The 21828-nt window shown below is 40.3% G+C and overlaps 1 protein-coding gene across 1 annotated transcript in view; it reads right to left on the reverse strand.

Annotated features, from left to right (window-relative positions):
* LOC121316039 (phosphatase and actin regulator 2-like) overlaps positions 1-3712 on the reverse strand; it is a 58782-nt gene extending 55070 nt beyond the window's left edge. Inside the window, exon 1 of the mRNA XM_041250741.1 lies at positions 3465-3712. Coding sequence (XP_041106675.1) covers positions 3465-3507 — 43 coding nt within the window. The 5' untranslated portion in view covers positions 3508-3712. The remainder of the gene's footprint in view (positions 1-3464) is intronic.
* Positions 3713-21828: the final 18116 nt, after the last annotated feature.

Consider the following 21828-nt stretch of genomic DNA (forward strand, 5'->3'; position numbering starts at 1 on the left):
GAGCTTTACCGTTTCAGTAGTAATTTGTAACAAACCTGTTTCTGACAAATCTGCATATAGCATTTACTTCAGTTTTACCGCAGACAGTACCAACATTTTTATAGCCGACTGTGGCTACCATTTGTCTAATTACACAAGCCTCTATCAAAGTGCCAGACCCAAAATTACTTACTAAGGATTGTTTCCAACAGTTATCTGACTGTTTTTGATTCATCAAACCTTTATTTCATGTTTGACTGCCATGCGACATCACTTCATTTAAAATAGTGACTTTTTCACAATCTGAAAAATTGCTTTTAACACACGTTAGCCTCATTTGTATACATTGACTACAGCAATCAGAAACTGCAAGTGATTCATTAGATGTTTTAAGAGTAAATTAAGGGATGGTTTTTACAGTCTCAAGTTCACACTGCCTCGGACCTCTTCTTGTCGGCGCCGCACAGCTCACATCCAGGTATTTTGTAACGTTTTTATGCACAGGTAGAAACTGTTACTGTAATGGCAAATTAATTTAGATTAAATCTTCAACATAGAAGGGGAAATCTAACTATACTTTTTATTTTGATATGAAAACCCTTTCACCATGTGATAGCCCTACCCTGCTTTACCATGTACACACTCAGATGTTCTGTAATAAAAAAAAAAAAAAAAAAAAATGTGGAATATACTCTATTAAAGTATAGGCCACAAAGTCGGCAGCTTTACTGTGTCGAATTATTGAGGAGGCAGGACTCCTAACTCTTCCACTTTCAGTATCCAGCAATACCAAATATTATACATATGATAAATTAGGGGCAACGATATCCCCGTTACAACAAAGTCGAACAGAAACAAAAAAGGTTTCCTCATTGCTACAGAAGTAACAAAATAATAATTTACAAAAACAAAATATAACATTGCATGTAGCTTTTCATTAAAAAGTAACCTAGAAAGTACAATCTGACATTGAAAGCCTTGGCTCAATACAATGCTGGTTAATTTCTCCATCTGGGGAGTAGGTGAAAGCTGGACCAACTTTCTACTCAGTTGTAGGCTTCAAGTTTTCTGTGGTTCTTCAGACACGAAAGAATTTTTATAGAAGTAAACAAGGAGGGTCATGTAGTCCCGTACTACATCTAATTCATCAATATTATTTGAAAACAGTTTTAGGCAGGTTTTGCACTAATGTAGATGCCACCTATTGTTGGTAAGATCTTCACGTTAAGAATAAACTGGTAAACCCAAAACTATCAAAATCACTCTCCTTTCAGTCCAAATTATCAATCTTTCCCCCATCTAATCCACCAATATATGCGTGTTGCCTCGACCTGTGAATAGCTGATGCTTTATGAGGACTATGGCCCATTCTGTAGGACAGACTTTACTGCTAATTCAGACTCCGTAACTTTGGTTGAAAGAATGAAGGTAATGATTGATCAATGTTTTGGAGAGATACCTGGCCAATTCAACTACTTTGCAGACTCAAAAGTCATATCAGAACCATGCAGAGTTTGTCTCGTCAGTTCTTTTTCTAACTAACTTGCACTTTGTACCCCATCTTATGTAAAAGGGCAAAGTAACTGAATATGCGTGGTCAAGGAAGACTGTTCATACTAGTTTTGAAATACACCAGACCACTAATACTGGTAATTTGCTTGAATGCAACTGCAATATTTTGCTTTGGAAATACATGATGATGTTTTTGTGCACCATTCATTCATTCTTTTTTTTTTTTTTTTTTTTTTTTTTTTTAAATTAACAAACTTTATAGGAGTAACGTATGACCAACTAAAATGACATGTAGTCAGTTTTGCACTAAAAGGTGTTGGCTGTTTACTAGTTTATTTTTTACATTCACCAAAGGTTGCTTCACACAAGCTGTCTCTCCCTTGTGGTGAGATCAGAGTGAAATAGTCATGTTCCTGCCAGTTGCAGCAAGCGGTTACAAGTACATGTTAAAGCTCTATTATAGTTCACGATGCAAACAGAAAAAAAATAACAAAAATAAATTTAAAAAAAAAGAAATCAGAAATCACCTGATATTTTCATTGATTCTTATGCAATACCAAAGAATCAAAGAAAACTATACTCTATCTAGACACTACTTTAACCTTTTTGCACAGTGGTGACTATCCTCTCAAACATCCCTTGTGAAGTCACACGGGAGTAGAAATCTATGTTGCACACAAAGTTGCTGTGTAGAGAAATGCATAACTGAACGCAAAACTGTTTGGAAAATCATATTGCTCTATGTCATGAAACATCCATGCACAGGACAGTATTACTGACAGTACACAAACTGTTTTCCAGCTGGGATAGACATGGGACCACATAAAACAGGCAGACCACTCCCGAAGGGCTTTCACTCAGGACACAAAAAATGCAAAATCGACCATAATGTCCAACAATGCTATGGTTTCCATAATTCTCAAATAATGCTAGATGGTACAATGGTACAGTTTGCATAATTTCCAACAATGGTATACCATAATGGTAAACTAAGAAAACCATACATACTTTACATTATTTTGAATTCTGACTATGTTGAGATGTCATTATCAGTGCTGCACCTTTGTTGCACCCTGTTAACATAATTCTTTAAGAAGTTTTAGCTTAACATACTTTATTTTCCCCATTAACTAATCAGCTATAAAACCCATAAATAACATCAACCAAACCAAAATATAACTGTAATTAAATACAATGTGACAGTCTGATTTAGATATGGTCATATTCCACACGCTACTTTTTATTCTTGATCTTTTCTGAATTTTAGACCCTTGGAACGTCATAAATCGAAATGACATCTTTTGTGAAACTGAACTTGAAAACTCCTTTCACTGACAAGTGAAACTAAGAAAATATACACTTCTGACATAACAGAAAGTGAATACAAGCTACCATTTCCGAGTTCCTAATGCGTATCAGGTTGTAAATGCTTATAATTGTGTAACTTATTACATTTGTTAGCTACCAACTTAACAAAATATGATAAACAATATCACTCTCCGGGGTAAATAAATAAATAAATAAAAATACAGGCAGCTTCCACAAACAATAATAAGCTTGTTTGTATTATATAACATTGTTAATTTTCCAGAGTGCACTCGAGTACTTTCTCTTTACTGAAGTAGTCCTGTTTCCAGGGGTATCTTATAGCCGTTTAAATAAAATGTACAGAACTTACTGTAACAACACTCCATACAACCGATTGCCGGTACTCTTACCGGTAGGAAAAAAAACACACAAGAATCACCACGTATTTTGTACGTTTATTTTGAACGTCAACCAACCTCCACATCAACGCTTTTTTAAAGCGCTCTGACTTTTATACTGTAGTTACTGTATTAACCTCAAGTTTAATATGTTTTAAAAATATTTCCCCCCACCAGACTCTTGCCGTACAGTAAGTATTAACATAGTATCTTGCTAGATACAGTGTATAAATGAGATCATTCTTGAGGACGAGATATGTTACTTACCACTTGCATTCTGAGACAAGGTTGAGACTGACGTCTGCCCCATTTCTTGCTCGTTTCATGGGCCTATGTACCAACAATCATGCAGTCTCTGAAGATCTTTGGTAATGTAGCCGTTTCGAGAACGTTATCCTAAATTTCATTTCACCTTCTTTTTCCCCCGTACTTTAGCAGTGCTGTCTAACTTCAACGCTCGCTGCAACACAGTTTACCCACGGTTTCAACATAGTTGAATTCCTGTCATCCTTTATGCAGATTACTGAGGTCAAAGATCACAGAGAAGGGAGTCCCCCTAGCTGGTACAACTCGCACAGCCTTAACTTGTGAAACGTGTCTTCACTACAGAAGACATACAGAATGAGCACATTCTTCTACAAATAACTTAGAAGATAATGAGTCTAACTGTCAGAATTGCAATGACATATTGTGTGTGTGTGTGTGTGTGTGTGTGTGTGTGTGTGTGTGTGTGTATATATATATATATATATATATATATATATATATATATATATATATATATATATATATATATATATATATGTATAGTTATAATTTGACAGAAAGCGCACACACACAGACTGGAATGTTGGCAAAAAAAGTTTAATTTAGATTTTTAATGGTACAGTAATTGTATTAATGGCTTGCTTTTTTTTTCTTTTATTTTACATGTTTAAAATGGGCAGTTACGTGAAGTGACAGCATGTATAAAGCCAAACTGAATTCCCAAATGCATCTTTTTTTTTTTATCTGCTGATCCATTCTGTCCTGCTAAGAGCTGACTTTACTGTTTTCTAAATCCATAATAAAGTTTGCATTGATCAGTTTCCATCAGCACCTCTATTCATCAGCGTATCAGTGTTTAGAATGCTTCTTTTTTTTTTTTAAATAATCTGTGCTTACATTTTTTCTGAAGTGGGGTGTGATTCGTCAAAGTTTTATTTTGAAAAACTGTCATCCACATAAATTAAGGGTGCTTTACACGTGGACGCTTAAAGGCAACCTGTTTTAAATGAAAGTTGATGACATTTTTTTATATGTATATATTATGGACCAAACATGCTCTTCTGTTAGCCCACATTGCCTGAAGCCAAACTTTTTGATTCCTTTAATACTTTTTCCTTCAAATATACAGCACAATTATTATTGTTACTATTACTGTTATCATCTTTAGAAAAAAGTTATACATAGGTTTTCATCAGATTGTTTTAGTGTAAATTACAAACATTCTGTTGTTATGACTATTTTATCCCACAAGGTTCCTTGGTATGTTTATATTGTAGCATTATGTGAAAACAGACCATGTTTATTTGCTTAATTCCCTAAGGTAGCCTGGGCTGTACTCCCTCCCACCTTTGAAACCAGTCTGCCTGACTGTGGTTCTAGATTAGAGGTCTAGATTAACCAGCTAATAAATGATGTGGCATGTTGATGCAATGTTCATGCATTCTTTCACAGGAAATTACCTCACTAAGGTAGCTATGGATCACAAGACCTGGTAAAACAAATTCATTTTTATTATAGTATGTATATAGCTGTGAGAGGCAGACTTTCACAGTGAATATACAATCTACTGTTTTTACAGTTAGCAGGTAAATACGGAAATAACGTATATTTCAATGTAATGGTAAAATTAGTTATGCAAGAGGTCATTTTAAGACTTTTTCATAGATGTTGTGATATTAACTTTTTTTTTATTTCTGAAAAACCCATGTGACTGTTTATGGATCATTTATAATTTTTACTTTTAATATGGAAAATATTGTGGATTAAGTAAGTCAGTAATAGGGTCCTTTATCTGTTTTGAAAAATGAACCAGACGCACATTGAAAAGCGATAAACAATTAAAACTGCTCGCACATACTCATGCTTTATCAACAATTTAAAAATGTGTTTTATATAAATATCCAAAAGAAGACACTCTTCAAAGACAAGCAGCTATGACCACCACAGCAGCATAAAATACAAAACTCCTTTGTGTGCACTGTGTAATGAATAATAGCATATCTGAGAGGCCATACTGTATTTGTCTAAGTGTGCTGCCTCAAGCTCTCCGTCTCGGGTTTCTTTTCCTGTGCTCTAATGTTTCCCCAGGAATTCCTGTTCTTGGCAGTCCCTGTTCTTACCCTCTCAGTAATTACTGTACATGCTGGGTGGTGCTGTGAGCAGGAAGTTACAGCCTACTTCTTCAAAACAGAAGAAACTGCCTTTTCCGATGGCTCAATATTGTTTCATTATTAAAGCTACATAACATATTCAAAACAGTAACTAAATTTGTCCTCCTTCAGCCTCAGTTGACTAGTTAAAAATAGCAACATTAATTTTAAAATGAAGATAAAAAGGCAGTCCAGCATATTCAGTCTTGATTGTATGGCCATAAGCTAACTCTCTCTTCCACTGCTGAACAAACTGGAAATGATTGGTCTGGTAGACAATTTGGAAAAAGAGATTTGTAATACAATATAAAGTGGTTGCTGGTTTAATTAAGGGCATTACATTTTCAGCACCTAAAAGATGATTTTGACAGAGAGATTAAGTGCCCTGGGATTCAATTATTTGATCGCCTCTTAAGTTGATATGTCTTCAATTTAGCAAATAAAATCACCTTAAAGAACCAATATACAGTAAAGATGCCTTAGTGAACAAACATAACTTGACTTGCATGGGCTTTAATTAGTCATTCTCAACCACCTATGTTGTTCAAAAGAAGAAAATTAAGAATAGGGCAACATGGTAGACAGCATGGATCTGGAGTCCAAATGCTCTCCCAAATAGGAGACTGTCTCACAAAAGTGTGAACTGGCTCTTTGCATGATTCCCCGACATGCCAAACCGTTGAAGGTAGTCAGTGACGAGTTCCGTGTGGGCCTTTGCCTGCACTGGAGACTGAGCACAAGTGAGCCAGTCGTCCGGGTAACCAAGTACTCTGTCCCTTGGAAAGCAAACTGTAGGTACCACCTGTGCCCTGATCTTATGGGGATGTGAAAATATGTATCTTTCAAGTTTGCTGTGGTGAACCAGTCAGCTGGCCTTATTGACTACAACAGCTGTTGCATGATCAACATCTTGAAGCTCTGCTGACTCAGATACAGGTTGACCTGTCAGACTGAGAATAGGTCTAAGGCCACCATCCTGCTTGGGCACCAGGAAGTACTTGGAGGAGAACCCTTCTTTCAGGTGAAGAGGATGTGCCGTGCAAATAGCCTGATTTTGTAGCAGGGCTGTCACCTACTGAGACAATACCACAACGTCTTGTGGATCCGTGACTAACGTTGTAGTTACACCACAAAAGGGAGGGGGACCATGTTTGAATTGTAAAGAATAGCCGGTCTGTACATTAGTGAGCACCCAGGTGTCTGTGGTGCAAAAACACCAATACTCCAGGTGACTCCCTGAAAAGGGGCCCTGGACCTGTGGCAGAAAAGTACTAGGGCCACTGCTTGGCTTGTGGTTGAGCCTGAGACTTTTGCCTTTGCGCTTGGAGACGGAAGTTAAAATTCCCCTTTTGCGCAGTCGTGGGTCGGTTGTGAAAACCCCTTCTGGCCCTAGCAGGAGCTGGCTGTGTCAGTCTCTGAGGCTGCTGAAGCCTTGGTCGCCAGTTTGCCTCTGGTTTGCATAGTGGGGGAGGCTGCTTGGGAAGCAAGTGCACCAGCTCTTTTGTGGACTCATGCATGTGGTGAGAGTTCTGCAGCATCTCATCCACCGCAGGGCCAAAAGTATGTCCCAGTGTAATGGGGGCATTCAACAGCTGATACAAGGAAGAAAGGTTCCTGTCCACCACCTGCCCGTTCAAGTTTGAAATAAGGAGCAGGTTCTTCTTTACCAACTGCAGCTCATCCAGTGGTGTGGGTCTGGGACTCTGAGTTTCTCTGCATTATGCAGGCTATACAAACTCCTCGTGTAGCCAAGTGACCCCAGGATGAATGGACCTCAAAAAGAAAATCTGGGTGCACTGGGGGGAATGCCTGAGAGGAAATAGGTTTATCCTCAAAAATTGATTGCTTCCGTGCCTCATCTGCAGGCCATAGGACTTGCAAGGTCTCAGTGGCCCTTTTAATCAGCTGCATAAGCTCAGCTGACAAGGAAAAATGAGCCACTGGAGCTGCGCTGTCTGAGTCTACCTCCTCAGAGGGAAACTCCAGATCGGGCATCTCCTCAGAGGCGACGACAAACAGCAGATTGTCTCGCTGCCAGTCTGTAGTTATTACTCCCTTCTGCTCCATGGGAACAGAGTGAGTAGGCGGAGCAGTGCACTCACGCAGTAACAGCTAACATGGCGCCCTGCTGAGAGACCGCAGCCCAGAGCTTATCCAGCTGCTTAGAGTCACCGATTTATTAGACCAATGGCTCTTTCTCCTCCGCTTCTTTGGAGATGAAGCAGGGGGAGGGGAAGGAGAGGCAGAGGATGATGTGGAAGACCGTGAGGTAGGTCTCTGTGACAGAGATCGAATGACATTTGGTGTTAGATCTCCTTCTCGACCTGTGAGGGCACTAGAAAGAAGGAACACAGTAACCTTAAGCAAATGACAAGACAATTTATTCAGTAGGGTAGGTGGAAGTCAGCCATTTAGGAAGGGGGCGGAGCTACGGAACCCAAGCTCACTGACCCGGACGGTAGACAGCGTGGCACCTGAGGATTGGAGGAGCAGATGCGCTCGTTAACCTAGTGGTCATGGGCGAGGGTATAAATAGGGGGCGTAGCTTCAGTGATCTGTTCCTTTGTAGATGGTTAGCAACGACCTAGAAGGAGCCTGTAATTTGTGAATAAACCATGATTGTTCTGAGTGTTCGTCTGCCTTATAACACTGTTTGTTTGTGTTGTTTGTCTTAGAGTACTAGCACGATCCGGAGCTGTAGCCGCAGGCCAGCATTAAACCCGGACATCAACACTCACTTTCATTTCAGACAAACTGTCTTTGCACCACGAGCATTTAATTCACTCACTGAAGGAACTGTCTGTGTTGGTGTTTTGTGTAGGTGAGAAAAGACAGGATTTTTGGTTGCGGGTTAAACCCGTGGGATTTTACAAAACAGGAGTGATACACGCCGCTGTACCACTTCCATCATTGTTATTGTTTGCAGGTTCTGCCATAAGGCTCTGGACCTTATAATCATTAATAAACACCCTTGCACCTGTAAATCATTTGTATGGTGGGGAGCCTTGTCTGATCAGGATGAACGTGGATCACTCGACAGAGCTGCGTGATAGCCATTTCTCAAGCGTGCACTTTGAAAAAGTTACACAGAACTCGCAGGAGATGCGGTCTGTAAGCCTTTGCAATAATAATTCGGCAAGCGGACCTAATGTGGCAACTAGAAGAACAGTTTAACCAGAAGTGTGTATCTCGGTCAGATGCAGGACTGCTTCATTCGTGTTTCTGTGAAAAATACACAGGAGAAACACAAAACAGTAACACGATTACCGTTCAATTTATATAATTTTCATTACTAAAAAAAACTTAATTATTTACTTCAGTAGAAGCTAGCAGCCTGAGAGAGAGCACAGGAAGCCGACTTAAAGTTGTTCGATCCCAGGGAAGGGGCGACGGAAGCCATCACTGCTGGACTTAGTGAAACAATGGGCTGGGTGGACAATGAGTGTAAAAAGCAATTACTAAAAGGATGACAATTAATCACCTTAATTTGTGTAATTGCACAAGTGAATAAGCAGATATAAGTAACTCGATCTTCATATGACAAAGACTTATGAGCAGCCTTTGCTATATCTATTCAGGTTACAGGGTCTTTAGGGGATAAATACCCATGAGGTTACATTTTGTACTTGATAGGGAACTATAGTTCAGGGGACTATAATGCCCAAAACTGCAGGCTTCAGTCAAGAAAGTTAAGGTTTTTTTTGGCATAGAACTGTCAGTCTGACTTTGGCAATGTGGCATGGAATTCTCCGAGGAGTCAATTGAGCTTGTTGGATCTATTTTTGGTCATGTGATGAGGTTTTAGCCAATCATATGCCAAAATTTCTAAGGATTGATTCATTATTTTATATATATGTATATACATATCTCACAGAACAAAAATATAAACGCAACATGTAGTGTCAGTCCCATGTGTCATGAGCTGAAATAAAAGATCCCAGAAATTTTCCACACACAAAAAGCTTATTTCTCTCAAATTTTGTGCACAAATTTGTTTACATCCCTGTTAATGAGCTTTTCTCCTTTGCAAGATAATCCATCTACCTGACAGGTGTGGCATATCAAGAAGCGGATTAAACAGCATGATCTTTACACAGGTGCACCTTGTGCTGGGGACAATAAAAGGCCACTCTAAAATGTACAGTTTTGTCACACAACACAATGCCACAGATGTCTCAAGTTTTGAGGGAGCGTGCAATTGGCATACTGACTGCAGGAATGTCCACCAGAGATGTTGTCAGAGAATTGAACGTTCATTTCTCTACCATAAGCCTCCTCCAACGTCATTTTGGAGAATTTGGTATTACGTCCAACCGGCCTCAGAACCGCAGACCACGTGTAACAATGCCAGCCCAGGACCTCACATTCGGCTTCTTCACCTGCGGGATCATCTGAGACTAGCCACCCAGACAGCTGATGAAACTGTGGGTTTGCACAACCAACAAATTTCTGCACAAACTGTCAGAAACCATCTCAGGGAAGCTCATCCTCACCAGGGTCTTGACCTGACTGTAGTTCGGTATCGTAACCGACTTCAGTGGACAAATGCTCACCTTCGATAGCCACTGACATGCTGGAGAAGTGTGCTCTTCATGGATGAATCCCAGTTTTAACTGTACGGGGCAGATGGCAGACAGCGTGTACGGCGTCGTGTGGACTAGCGGTTTGCTGATGTCAACGTTGTGAACAGAGTGCCCCATGGTGGCGGTGGGGTTATAGTATGGGCAGGCATAAGCTACGGACAACGAACACAATCGCATTTCATCGATGGCAATTTGAATGCATAGAGATACCGTGACGAGATCCTGAGGCCCATTGTCATGCCATTCATCTGCCGCCATCACCTCATTTTTCAGCATGATAATGCACGGCCCCATGTTGCAAGGATCTGTACATAATTCCTGGAAGCTGAAAATGTCCCAGTTCTTCCATGGCCTGCATACTCACCAGACATGTCACCCATTGAGCATGTTTGGGATGCTCTGGATCGACGTGTACGACAGCGTGTTCCAGTTCCCATCAATATCCAGCAACTTCACACAGCCATTGAACAGGAGTGGGACAACATTCCACAGGCCACAATCAACAGCCTGATGAACTCTATGCGAAGGAGATGTGTCGCGCTGCATGAGGCAAATGGTGGTTACACCAGATACTGACTGGTTTTCTGATCCACACCCCTACCCTTTTTTTTTTTTTTTTTTTTTTAAGGTATCTGTGACCAACAGATGCATATCTGTTTTCCCAATCATGTGAAATCCATAGATTAGGGCCTAATGAATTCATTTCAATTGACTGATTTCGTTATATGAACTGTAACTCGGTAAAATCTTTGAAATTGTATATACACATACACAGCACCCTGAAAAAGTATTTGCCACCTGTCTGATTTTCTGCATTTTTGCATATTTGATGCTGAATGTTATCAGATCTTCAACCACAATCTAATATCAGATAAAAGGGACCCTGAGTGAACAAATAACACAAACTTTTGATACTTATTTATTTAATAAAGAAGTTATGCAACACGCAATGCCCCGTGTGAAAAAATAATTGCCCCTTAGACTCAATAACTGGTTATGCCACCTTTAGCAGCAATAACTGCAACCAAATGCTTCCTGTAGCTATTTCTTGTTCTTCAACCATTCTGATGTAGATTTGCTTGTGTGTTTTGAATCATTGTCTTGCTGCATGACCCAGCTGTGCTTCAGCTATAGCTCATGGACAGATGGCTTGACATTCTCCTATAGAATTATCTGATACAGAGCTGAATTCATGGTTCCTGCAAGTCGTCCAGGTCTTGATGCAGCAAAGCATCCCCAAATCATGTCACTAACACCACCATACTTGACTGTTGGTATGAGTTTCTTACTGTACATACCATACATAACGGGGCCCATATTGGCCAAAAAGTTCCACTTTTGACTCATCTGTCCATAGAATATTGTTCCAGAACTCTTGAGGATCATCCAGGTGTTTTTTGGCAAACTTGAGACGAGCATTCATGTTCTTCTTGGTGAGCAGTGGTTTCCACCTTGCTACTCTGCCATGAATCCCATTTTTGCCCAGTGTCTTTCTGATGGTGCAGTCAGGAACACCGACCTTAGCCGAGGCAAGAAAGGCCTGCAGATCCCTGGTTGTTATTCTAGGGTTCTTTGTGACTTCTTGGACAATTTTATGCCTTGCTCTTGGAGAGATTTTGGCAGGACGCCCACTCCATTGGGAAGGCTCACTACTGTCCCAAACTTTCTCCATTTGGACAATATGCTTTTGACTGTGGTTTGGTGAAGCCACAGAGCCTTAGAAATGGCTTTGTAACCCTTTCCAGACTGATAGGCATCAACAACTTTTTTTGCCGGAGGTTCTTCAGGAATTTCTTTTGATCGTGGCATGATGTGCCCCTAGAACCTGTGTGCTGACAAATTCACTCTGATGGTAAAGGCCAAAGTTAGTCAGATTTATATTGGGCAGGGCTGGCCCAAATCAGGCCTGATTGTTAATCAAAGTATTCAAACAGCTGACCCTAATTATCCCTTTAATTGGGTTGAGTTAACTTGGGGGCAATAACTTTCACGGCACTGATTATATATATATAAATAAAATAACACATAATATAGATAGATGTGTGTATCTCATGTAGGTAAGTAAAAACAAATCAAATAAAAACTTCCACCACCTCAGTGCATGTGTTTACCATTGGTCACTGGTAGGGTGAAGCTCAACCTGCCTCTTATTCCACCTTTTAGACCGCTTAACTTACACAGGGTAAAGCTCACTTTCTTGCAGGTCAGAATGCACGAACAGGGTGTATACCTGTGGGAGCAGTTACATTTAGCTGAACCACGCCGCCTTTCCCCCTGAAGCGCTGACGTTCTTCTCTATGTGTAGCTCTGAATCTGTGCTGAGAATGCATGTAGCAGTTCAGAAGGTGCGTAAGCCCTTCTTCCAGCGTGTAAATAGCCCGTAAACCAAGTGAGAAAATGTTTGGTGCATCAGTGGCACTATAGTTACCACAACAGCAATAGCAATGGCAGGAGACTTTGAATAAACTTTTTGAACACACTGTGAACAAATTATAAAACAAGCAGCACACATGTTAGCTACTACATATTTTTAATTATTAATACTTTATATATTTTTACTGCACAAGGTGGGACTTGTTTTTAATTGAAGCCTTCTTCTTCGGCTTCAATTAAGCAATAAAACCTATTCTGGAGAACAGTTTGCTCCAGATTACACCCTGAATTAATTAAGGACTGTGCTCATGGAGGAAGGGTCACATATTCCTGCAGCACAATTTCAAACACCATGCTGACTCACTGCCAGGTTGAATCAATGTCTCTAAACCCTTTTGACAATGTTAAGTGTTTCAAATGTTTAAAACACACCATGTATTATACATACTGTAGTGACTTTTCAGTAATCTTTATTTTTAAAATAACACTACAGTAAAAATGTTATGCAATGACAGGATAACGAAGTACAAACCTTGTGCAATAAATGTTTGCTACTAGAGACAGATTTACAACACTGGAGATAAGGCTCGTGTAGCTGCAGTAAACTGCCCCTATATTTAACCTCATAGTTCAGCCTTCACAGTCATACTGTACTTTATGATTTGTTGAATATAAATAAATGTATTGAATAATGCTAATTATATGGCGATTCATATCAAAAGTAAGCATCCATTTATTATTAAAACATTTCTGTGACATCATCCTTTAATCTTTTGATTGATTAATTATACAGATCTAATTAAAAGTGGCTGAGTGGCTTTGAAGAGATAGGGAGTGTGGGGCAGATATATTGTTGATTAACGAATCCAGTTTGTGCTGTGAATTCAGTCATTTTATTCCGCAATAATCATTATAACAATTAATTATAGTATTACACATTTCAAACTTAACACTTATAAAAAGGCTTGCGATTTCAGTTTAGCATGTCAAATAATTTGCTCAAATAATTTGCTAAAAGTAATTGTGATGGAAGTATAATGAATTCTGGTTGTAAATCTCCCTCCCGACCTATGATGGTGCTAAGTAGCGAAAGGGGAAGTGTTTGGACAGGTTGGCCTGATAGTTCATTTCCGGGGTCAGGAAGTCAGTCAGCCTGGAAGAAGGCGAGATTCTGTTGCAGGAACGTATTGACCTGGAAGGTAAAAGAGGGAGCAACTGCAATCGCTTACCAAGGGGTCATGCATGATAGCATAAAGGGGCCAGAGAATTGTTGCTTTTGAAATAAAGAACTATTGTAAAGATATTCATGAGTGTTGTGTTTGTTTGTTTTCACTGTTAGTAACTGTCTGTGTTTGTTAAACCACCAGACGGCTAACACGTATCCAGAGCCATCACAAGCCGGATCTGCACTGCACCAATAGTCACAGAGATAAACCTGTTTATCACCCACCACGAGCACAACTGCACGCACCCAGGACTGGTGACCGTGCCCAGTATTATTGTGGGGTGGATAATTTGTGTTTATTGTTTGGACTGTAACCCTGTTTTGTCACCTCCGTGCATTACACATTGTTATGTATTGTCAGGGTTTATTATTTGGTCGCCAGTCCTGCATTATAAATAAAACACTTTCCAAAACCGATTACAAATTGTCTATGATTATTTCTGCACTGCATCACCTCTACACCTGTTCATGATCAGCAGTCATGTGGTGTCAGACACGGGGTGGATCGCAACGCACTTGCGGAGCTGCTGGAAAGCAGATGGGACACAGAGGAGAGAAGGAGGGAGGAGCGCTACATTTTCCACAGCGTCAGCCCCTATCGCAGCACTAGCAATGTCGGCACCGAAGGCTTGGCGATCAAGATGTCGGCGGAGGACAACCCAGAGGCGTACTGGGTGGCATTCGAGCGGCTGGCTACTATTTGGCCACAGGAGTTCTTAGCAAGCCAGCTGGGACTTTGCCTGATTGGGGAAGCACCGGCAGTCTACCAGACGATGAGCTACCTCAACACAGCCAGCTACACCCTGGTCAAAAAGACCATTCTCTGCCGCCTCAACATAATGGCAGAAACCCACTGGGTACGGTATAGGGAGTACCAAAGATCCCCGGAGACACACCCTAGGGTGGTTTCAGAGCAATTGTGTGACCACATGGTACACTGGCTGACCCCTGAGAATAAAACCATCATACAAATGGGGGAAGCAATAGTGGTGGAGCAGTTCTGCCTTGTGGTCGGCGCTGATACCCAGGCTTGGATACGGCGCCACAACCCCAACACCCTGGAGGACGCCGTGCTTCTGACAGAGGACTTTGAGGACTCCATAGTTTCTGCCCCTACCTTTCTTTCCTCCAACACCACCACCACCACCAGTCCCAGGACCTAGACCTCAGAGACTGCTGACCCCAATGGGCCCCCTTGCCTCCCCTCCATGGAGACCAAGGTTGCCCCCCAGCTGGGGTAGAGGTGCTGCCACTGCCCCATCGCCATACCAGCAGCAGGAGAGATTCTTAACCGTTGTTCCCTCTGTCCTACCGACTTGTTTTAGATGCAACCAACCGGGACATCTGGCCAGGTCATGCCCCTCTGCCATGTAGTGTGACGTAGCCGCAGGTAATTGGGCACCTGAGATAGGCAAGGGCAGGGAAAATGGTCAGGAGGGGCCTTGTATGATTGTTGTGGTTTTAGGTAATGTGAAAACCCACGTATTAGTGGACATGGGCTGTGAGCAAACCTTAATTAGAACACAAGGTCAGATGGCCAGCTCCTGTATTCATGGAGACATGGTGGCATACCTCACTCAAAGTATACTTATTGTAGGACCAATAAAACGTCACCTAGTAGGAGTGGCAGAAAGGTTGCCACACCCAGTTATTCTGGGCTGAGACTGACCAAAATTCAAAGAATTGATGCAAATAATGGCAGTCTCAGCCACACACAAACGTGGCAGAAAAAAAAGAAAAGGAAACAAATTGGTAATGCATTTCCTTTTCACACTGAAATGTTCTCCCCTATTTTCCGTCCTAGAAAAATAAATGAGACGGACTACAAAATGGGAGGGAGCATCTTTGAGACAAGGCTGGGGTCTGGTGGGAGAGTGCTTGAATGGTAAACGCCTGTCAAAGGGAGTCAGAATGCAGTGTGACCGAGAGGGCGAAGTTACTGGGCCATCAAGGGCAGATGCTACTTTGGCCCCTCTCAATATACCGGACATGTGGTACTCAATCGCGGACAGTGTGGGTAGTTCTGGTAGATGTAGTTTTCGTTCAATTAAACAGCAAGAACTTTTTTTCCCCCCACCCACATTTAATGCCTACCTTACATTCCTGAATAAAGACTGTGCACTATTCTAGGTCCTATGTATAGTAATATACTACCCCAGATTCTACCAGAAAATTAATTTCCACATAAACTCCCCCCTTCTAATTTTGAATCACATTCCTTTGTTTCATGTTCTACATCTAAAACATAGTCCTTACTACTATCTTCACTTTCCACAGACACTTTTCTCTGTGTGTGCAAGTAGGATTTCAAACTCAAACTCTGAAGAACTCACGACAACATTTTGACAATGTGAGAGAAACATTTTAATTGTTGGAACTAAGCGTAACAAAAGACCAAAAAATAAATTCAATTACCCAATTAACAATCTATTGAATCTTGTTATCGGATGAGTATCAAATTAGGAAGAGATGTTTCAAGTAGCATAAAACAACCCAAAGTGTTGATTTACTTATGATAAACACTTATCATTGTTTATCTGTTACGGAAATGTGATGAGATCTTGTGACAGAATGAATGAATCCTAGTCAACAATCTCCCTCCCAATCTGTGGGGACGCTGTCAACAGGAACAGAGTGCCTCGTACTGGTTGGTCTGGCAGTTTATTCCAGGGTCAGTCGGAAGACAACCAGCCATCCAGGAAGGGGGCGGAGTCACAATGCCCGAAGTCTCCCCAAGTGGTACGCGATGTGTCGGTCATGGATTGGAGGAGACTTCACTGAACTAGCTATCGCAAGGGATGTGACGATGTAATCTATTCCTTTGATGCGGTTACGAGAGTGACCGAGAAAGGAAATGGACTGTGTAAAACATACGAGTGTTAAGTGTTTTGTTTGTTTGTGGAAACTAACTGTCTGTGTTTGTCACTAATAGACGGCTAACATGATCCGGGAGCTGTGGCTACAGGTCAGCATCAAGCTCAGACTACACTGCACAATATCACCGATTGCCTTTCACCGCATCTGCACTCAGAGCACTCACTGTCGGGAAAATTGGCCATTTTTTCTGTATTGTTTCTTGTATTAATATTTTGGGACTGAACCCTGTGGTATAAACACTGGCAATACCCATTGTTAGGTACAACTAGCATTACTAGTAAACTGTCTCACAGAGAGAACGAACATAAAATAAATGTTTTGAACCATAACTTTGTGTCTGTTGTTATTGGAGCACCAGTATCATCTGTGCACTGCAAGCCACACGTCCACAGACCTGCACCTAAAACTGACTATTGTAGCATTAAAAACAAGACGAGTGTATGCATCAGACAATTTATGGACCCATGATGATATTACTACATTATGACATTGTATTAACTTTTTAAAATAACAAAAACAAAGATTGGCGTTTGGGATTGGGGCATGTAGCTGACAAACAGAATAGTCATCAGGCTGAATTCTGACAAAGTTTACCGTATATTAATATAATGTTTAGAGTATAATAAGGCTTTGGTGTAGTGTGGACCATTTTAGGAAGCATTAGATACTGTTCAGATTTGTGTTCTTGTTCTTAAAATCTTTCTAAGATGCACCTTGTAGTTTACAGTGGGGGTGGGTGTTCCTGTTTGTACTCCGTTTTAGATCTGCTGGTTAAAGAAAAGGGCTTGAACCAGGAAATCCTGGCTAACTTATTGACTTAAGATGTGACCTTGAGCAAGTCGCTTAACCTCATTGTGCACCGTCTTTTGGAAGAGACGTTGTTGTAAGTGACTCTACAGCTGATGCATAGTTCACACACCCTAGTATCTGTAAGTCACCTTGGATAAAAGCATCTGCTAAATAAACAAATATCTTTATGGCTCAGTACAACACTAAGGTGGAGTGGCTTCCCCAGAATCAAGAGGATTGATCTTATTTTTTTAATTCAATTTCTTGTGTGCATCATCACCCTTACCATTTAGTCTTTGAGGTTGCAGAAAGCTTTCAGTTTCATACCATCATTTATTTTTGCCAATGGGAGACAAGATCTGCCTCCAGTGATCAAAATCTACTGCATCTCTGCCAAGCCGAAATACAGTATTCTGTTCCATTACTAAAATGGTATTAGTAGCTTATATGATTCATAGTACAAAATATGCAAAGTATATCCGACCATACCTTTGAATTCTCTCAGGTACTGTAACAAACATACTACTGTAAATATCAGAAGAGCAGACAGGATGTTACTATTGTAGAATGTACTTGATCGTATAGCTGAAGACCCAATTAAATCCTTTTACTTTACATCCAAGAGTAGAACTAATTACATAACAATCCAACATTATATTGTGCTTACATAAATGCAAAGTAATAACTGGTCCTAAATACTTTTTTGGAATCATATATCATAATTTGAAAGCCATACCATAGGATTAAAAATGATATACTTTTAACTTTAGTTGCTGTCTGATCCTATCTAAGTTACTAGTATAAAACAGGGCTTTCTTTGAAGCTAATGATTTTCCCCAAAATTGTCTTCTTTATTGAACAATGGATACTTCAGCATTGTGTTTCATATTGCCACGTTTCACAATACATAAATGCGATGAATAGTTTTGTATGTTTAGGTTCAATCAAGAAAAATGCCATCTAAAATTTACTTTTCTAGAAACTAACTTTAAACAACTGTATCACGAGTTCCGATTAACATATCTTGAACATTTTTGTACCAAACACCATCTTTTGTCATCTTTCATATAAAATTTCTCTACTTAAGACTTAATTAACATTTTATCACAATACCTTAGAGAGTAAGTAGTGGGGCCGAAATATAGCGTTACATGCCCCCCTTGTGTTACTACAACAGTTTAAATAACGCACCTGTATTTTTTTTTTTTTTTTGTTAACACCGACAACTTTTTATATTTATAACATTAGTGTTTCAAAATGTCTGTTCTAGTGCACAGAGTGTAAGGATTATTGACCACCCTGTCAAACAAATAACACAGCAAGAGCGATCCATGAGGTCGTACCAAACAGAAAAGCCAGAGCAATTTTATATTTAACAAAAAAATAAATAAATCTCTCTTCCTGCAGTGATTTAGAGGACAGATCTCAAACCCCAGTGCACTAGAGCAGCCATTTTGAAAAGAACTTTGAAACAGACTATAGTTAGAAGTGTAAGGATGTCAATGAAATTGCAGGGGTGTTATTTAGATAGTTGTAGCAACATGTGGGACTTAATGCTCTATTTTTTGGAACACCACTATTCTAACATACATTGACTCAACATACATTGACTCAAGCTCCCCTTGTTGTATATATGGTGCTCTCTCAGCTGTCGCTATGCAGGGGTCTCTGGCTTTGCTGTAGATAACATACAGAAGCACATGTACAGTATGCATATTTCAACCATTTACAAGGTCAAATATGTTAGCAAAGCGACAAGGTCATAAAGAAAAGATACTGCTTAATCATTTCCTTTAAAAGGATTTTGTGAGCAACAACAAGGTAGTAGAAGGTTAACTGGGTAATTAACTGGATATGGTAAATCTTTAATGCACACAGGAAGAGAATAACTGCTGCCAGCTGGAATACAGTATTCACAATCCTTAAAGATATTTAAAGTAGCTGTTGGTCTTTGGCAACTCAAAAAAAAAAAAATCACTAATCTCAAACATTGAGGTTAATGTTAAAATTCATGAAACTGTTGTTGGTTTATTTAACGACCTACATCCCCCTTAAATTAAGGTGACTATTTTATGAAAAAAAACAAAAAAACACTGTACTCACTAGGTATTGCTGATGCTGGCAGCACTAGAGACGCATGCTGGATTAGCTATGGCAACTCCAATAGTGCCGTACCATCTAGATCAGGGGTCTCCAACCCTGGTCCTGGAGAGCTACAGGGTCTTCTGGTTTTTGTTTCAACCAAACTGTTACTTAATTGCACCAATTACTGACTTAGTCAAGATTAACAGGTGATCTAGATCTTTAGCCACTGGTGACGTAAAGACACCTTGAAAACCTCTATTATTGGGGCTCTCCAGTGTTGTAGCTAATAATAGTAATAGAAACGGTCTGGATATTTCTCCAATGCATTCATGCATCCGACATATTAACCAAGTTTTATGAACGGGGGACTCTCTACATCTATCGAACTATGCATCCAGTATATGTATACTATGTTCTCATTTTTCTGAACTTCAAATTTAAAATTTAGCCTACATTAAACAATCTATCAAAGTTACAGCCTCCCAAGTGGCGTATCCAGTAAAGGTGCTCTGGGTGGTGTGCAGGATGCACGTTATAGCCCGTTCAAGTCCAGACTATCCACTGCCGACCATGGACGACAGTTCCTAAGGGGCAGCACACAATTGGCAGAGCGTCGCCCGGGTGGGGAGGGCTTAGATCAGCCAGGGTGTGCTCGGCTTATCGTGCACCAGCGACCCTGTAGACTGTCCGCCTGCGGACCTGCCTGTAAGCTGCCCAGAGCTGCGTTGTACTCCAATACTGTAGCTCTGAGGTGGCTGCGTGGAGAGCCTGCAGTGAAAAGAAGCAGTCGGCTGACGGCACAAGTTTCAGAGGACAGTATGTTTGTCAGCACAGGGGTGGTAGCAGTGAGGTAAGCATAAAATACAATTGGTCATTTCAAAATTGGGAGAAAATAGAGTAAATATCATTTGGCAACTACTATAATAAAAATAATAAATCAAAGTTAGTACAGTATACTACTAATTATTATTAGTCCCCATGTAACAAACCAGGGTGTACTTGCCACATGCAGGACCATCTTCACTTGTCTTAATGTAAAATAACAGCACTCCACAAGCACAGGTAGGTTTTTAAGCAAGGTAGATCTGTGTGTTTATTTTAAAGACAAAACAAAATGAACAAAACAAAACTCCTTCCAGAAGTGCTAACAAAACATTTCCGTTCTAAACTATACCAGACAGCTAAGCTGTTTACCGGTCACCATGTACTTTTACAAATGAAACAAAACACTGTACCTCCACTTTGTTACGGCTCCCTGGTAGTCTCTCCCCTAATGGAGTCTGGGGCTCTAATTTTATATGATGTGGCTGTTCCTAATTATGACCAATTCTTCTATTTGGAGTAGGCACATTCTCACATGTTTTGGCAGGGACAGGAATTAACCCCATCCCTGCCAACCACTACCAGAACACACAAAATGTCAGTACTATATTGGTTATTACTTTTATATTCCATCATATCTAAATATAGGTATTTTATGCTTCATAAACTGTTAGTCACAAACAGAAAAGCAATTTGTTACTGGTTTTGTAAAAATTAATTAAATTTTTCTGTAACAAAATATATTGCACCTGGGAATGAAGACAAACATTGTCAGGAATAAAAGGTGTTGTGAAGATGATCGAGTCTCTTCAGGGCCCATTATACCCAATATGTGTAACAGTTGTTACAGTGAAACTATTGAAACTACAGGGTGGTGGGGGCTGAATCAAGAGATTCAAGAGATCAGCTGCCGAGCGAGCGAGTGTAAAACACTGTAAAATAATGCGACAGGGGCGGTGCTATAATGTGCTCTAAGCAGATATGGTTTGACTGTGGTGCTAAATTGAAAGATTGCACTGTGTCTACGAATTCGGGACAAATGCCGTCCCGGAGGCATTAAGCCATGACCGGGACTTGTTCGTTACATTTCGGGACTGCCCCGCCCAATTAGGTGGTCACCCTAGTTGTACCAGCCATTGTCATTTAAAATAGATTTGCCAGATTTAAATTGAAACCTTTTATTTCAGCCACGGTGGGGTAGATTGTCAAAGGCAACTACATTTCCGTCAAACGTCTAACGTTACCCGTCTTCTTCGATTTTGAAAAATGACTTGGAGGAATGACGTTCGTCGACATCTAAGTTACTATTCGCGGCACTGACACCCAACCTCTGTCATTGTTTAGCATTAGTGTTAAACAGCAAGAGAAATGGGTGACTGTCAAATATTTAGACATTAGTCAGCTAGCCGTCTGCGTAAATTACTTTAGCATATTACAATGTATGCAGATAAACAGGAAGT

This window comes from Polyodon spathula, chromosome 5, assembly GCF_017654505.1.
Source record: "Polyodon spathula isolate WHYD16114869_AA chromosome 5, ASM1765450v1, whole genome shotgun sequence".
Lineage (NCBI taxonomy): Eukaryota > Metazoa > Chordata > Actinopteri > Acipenseriformes > Polyodontidae > Polyodon > Polyodon spathula.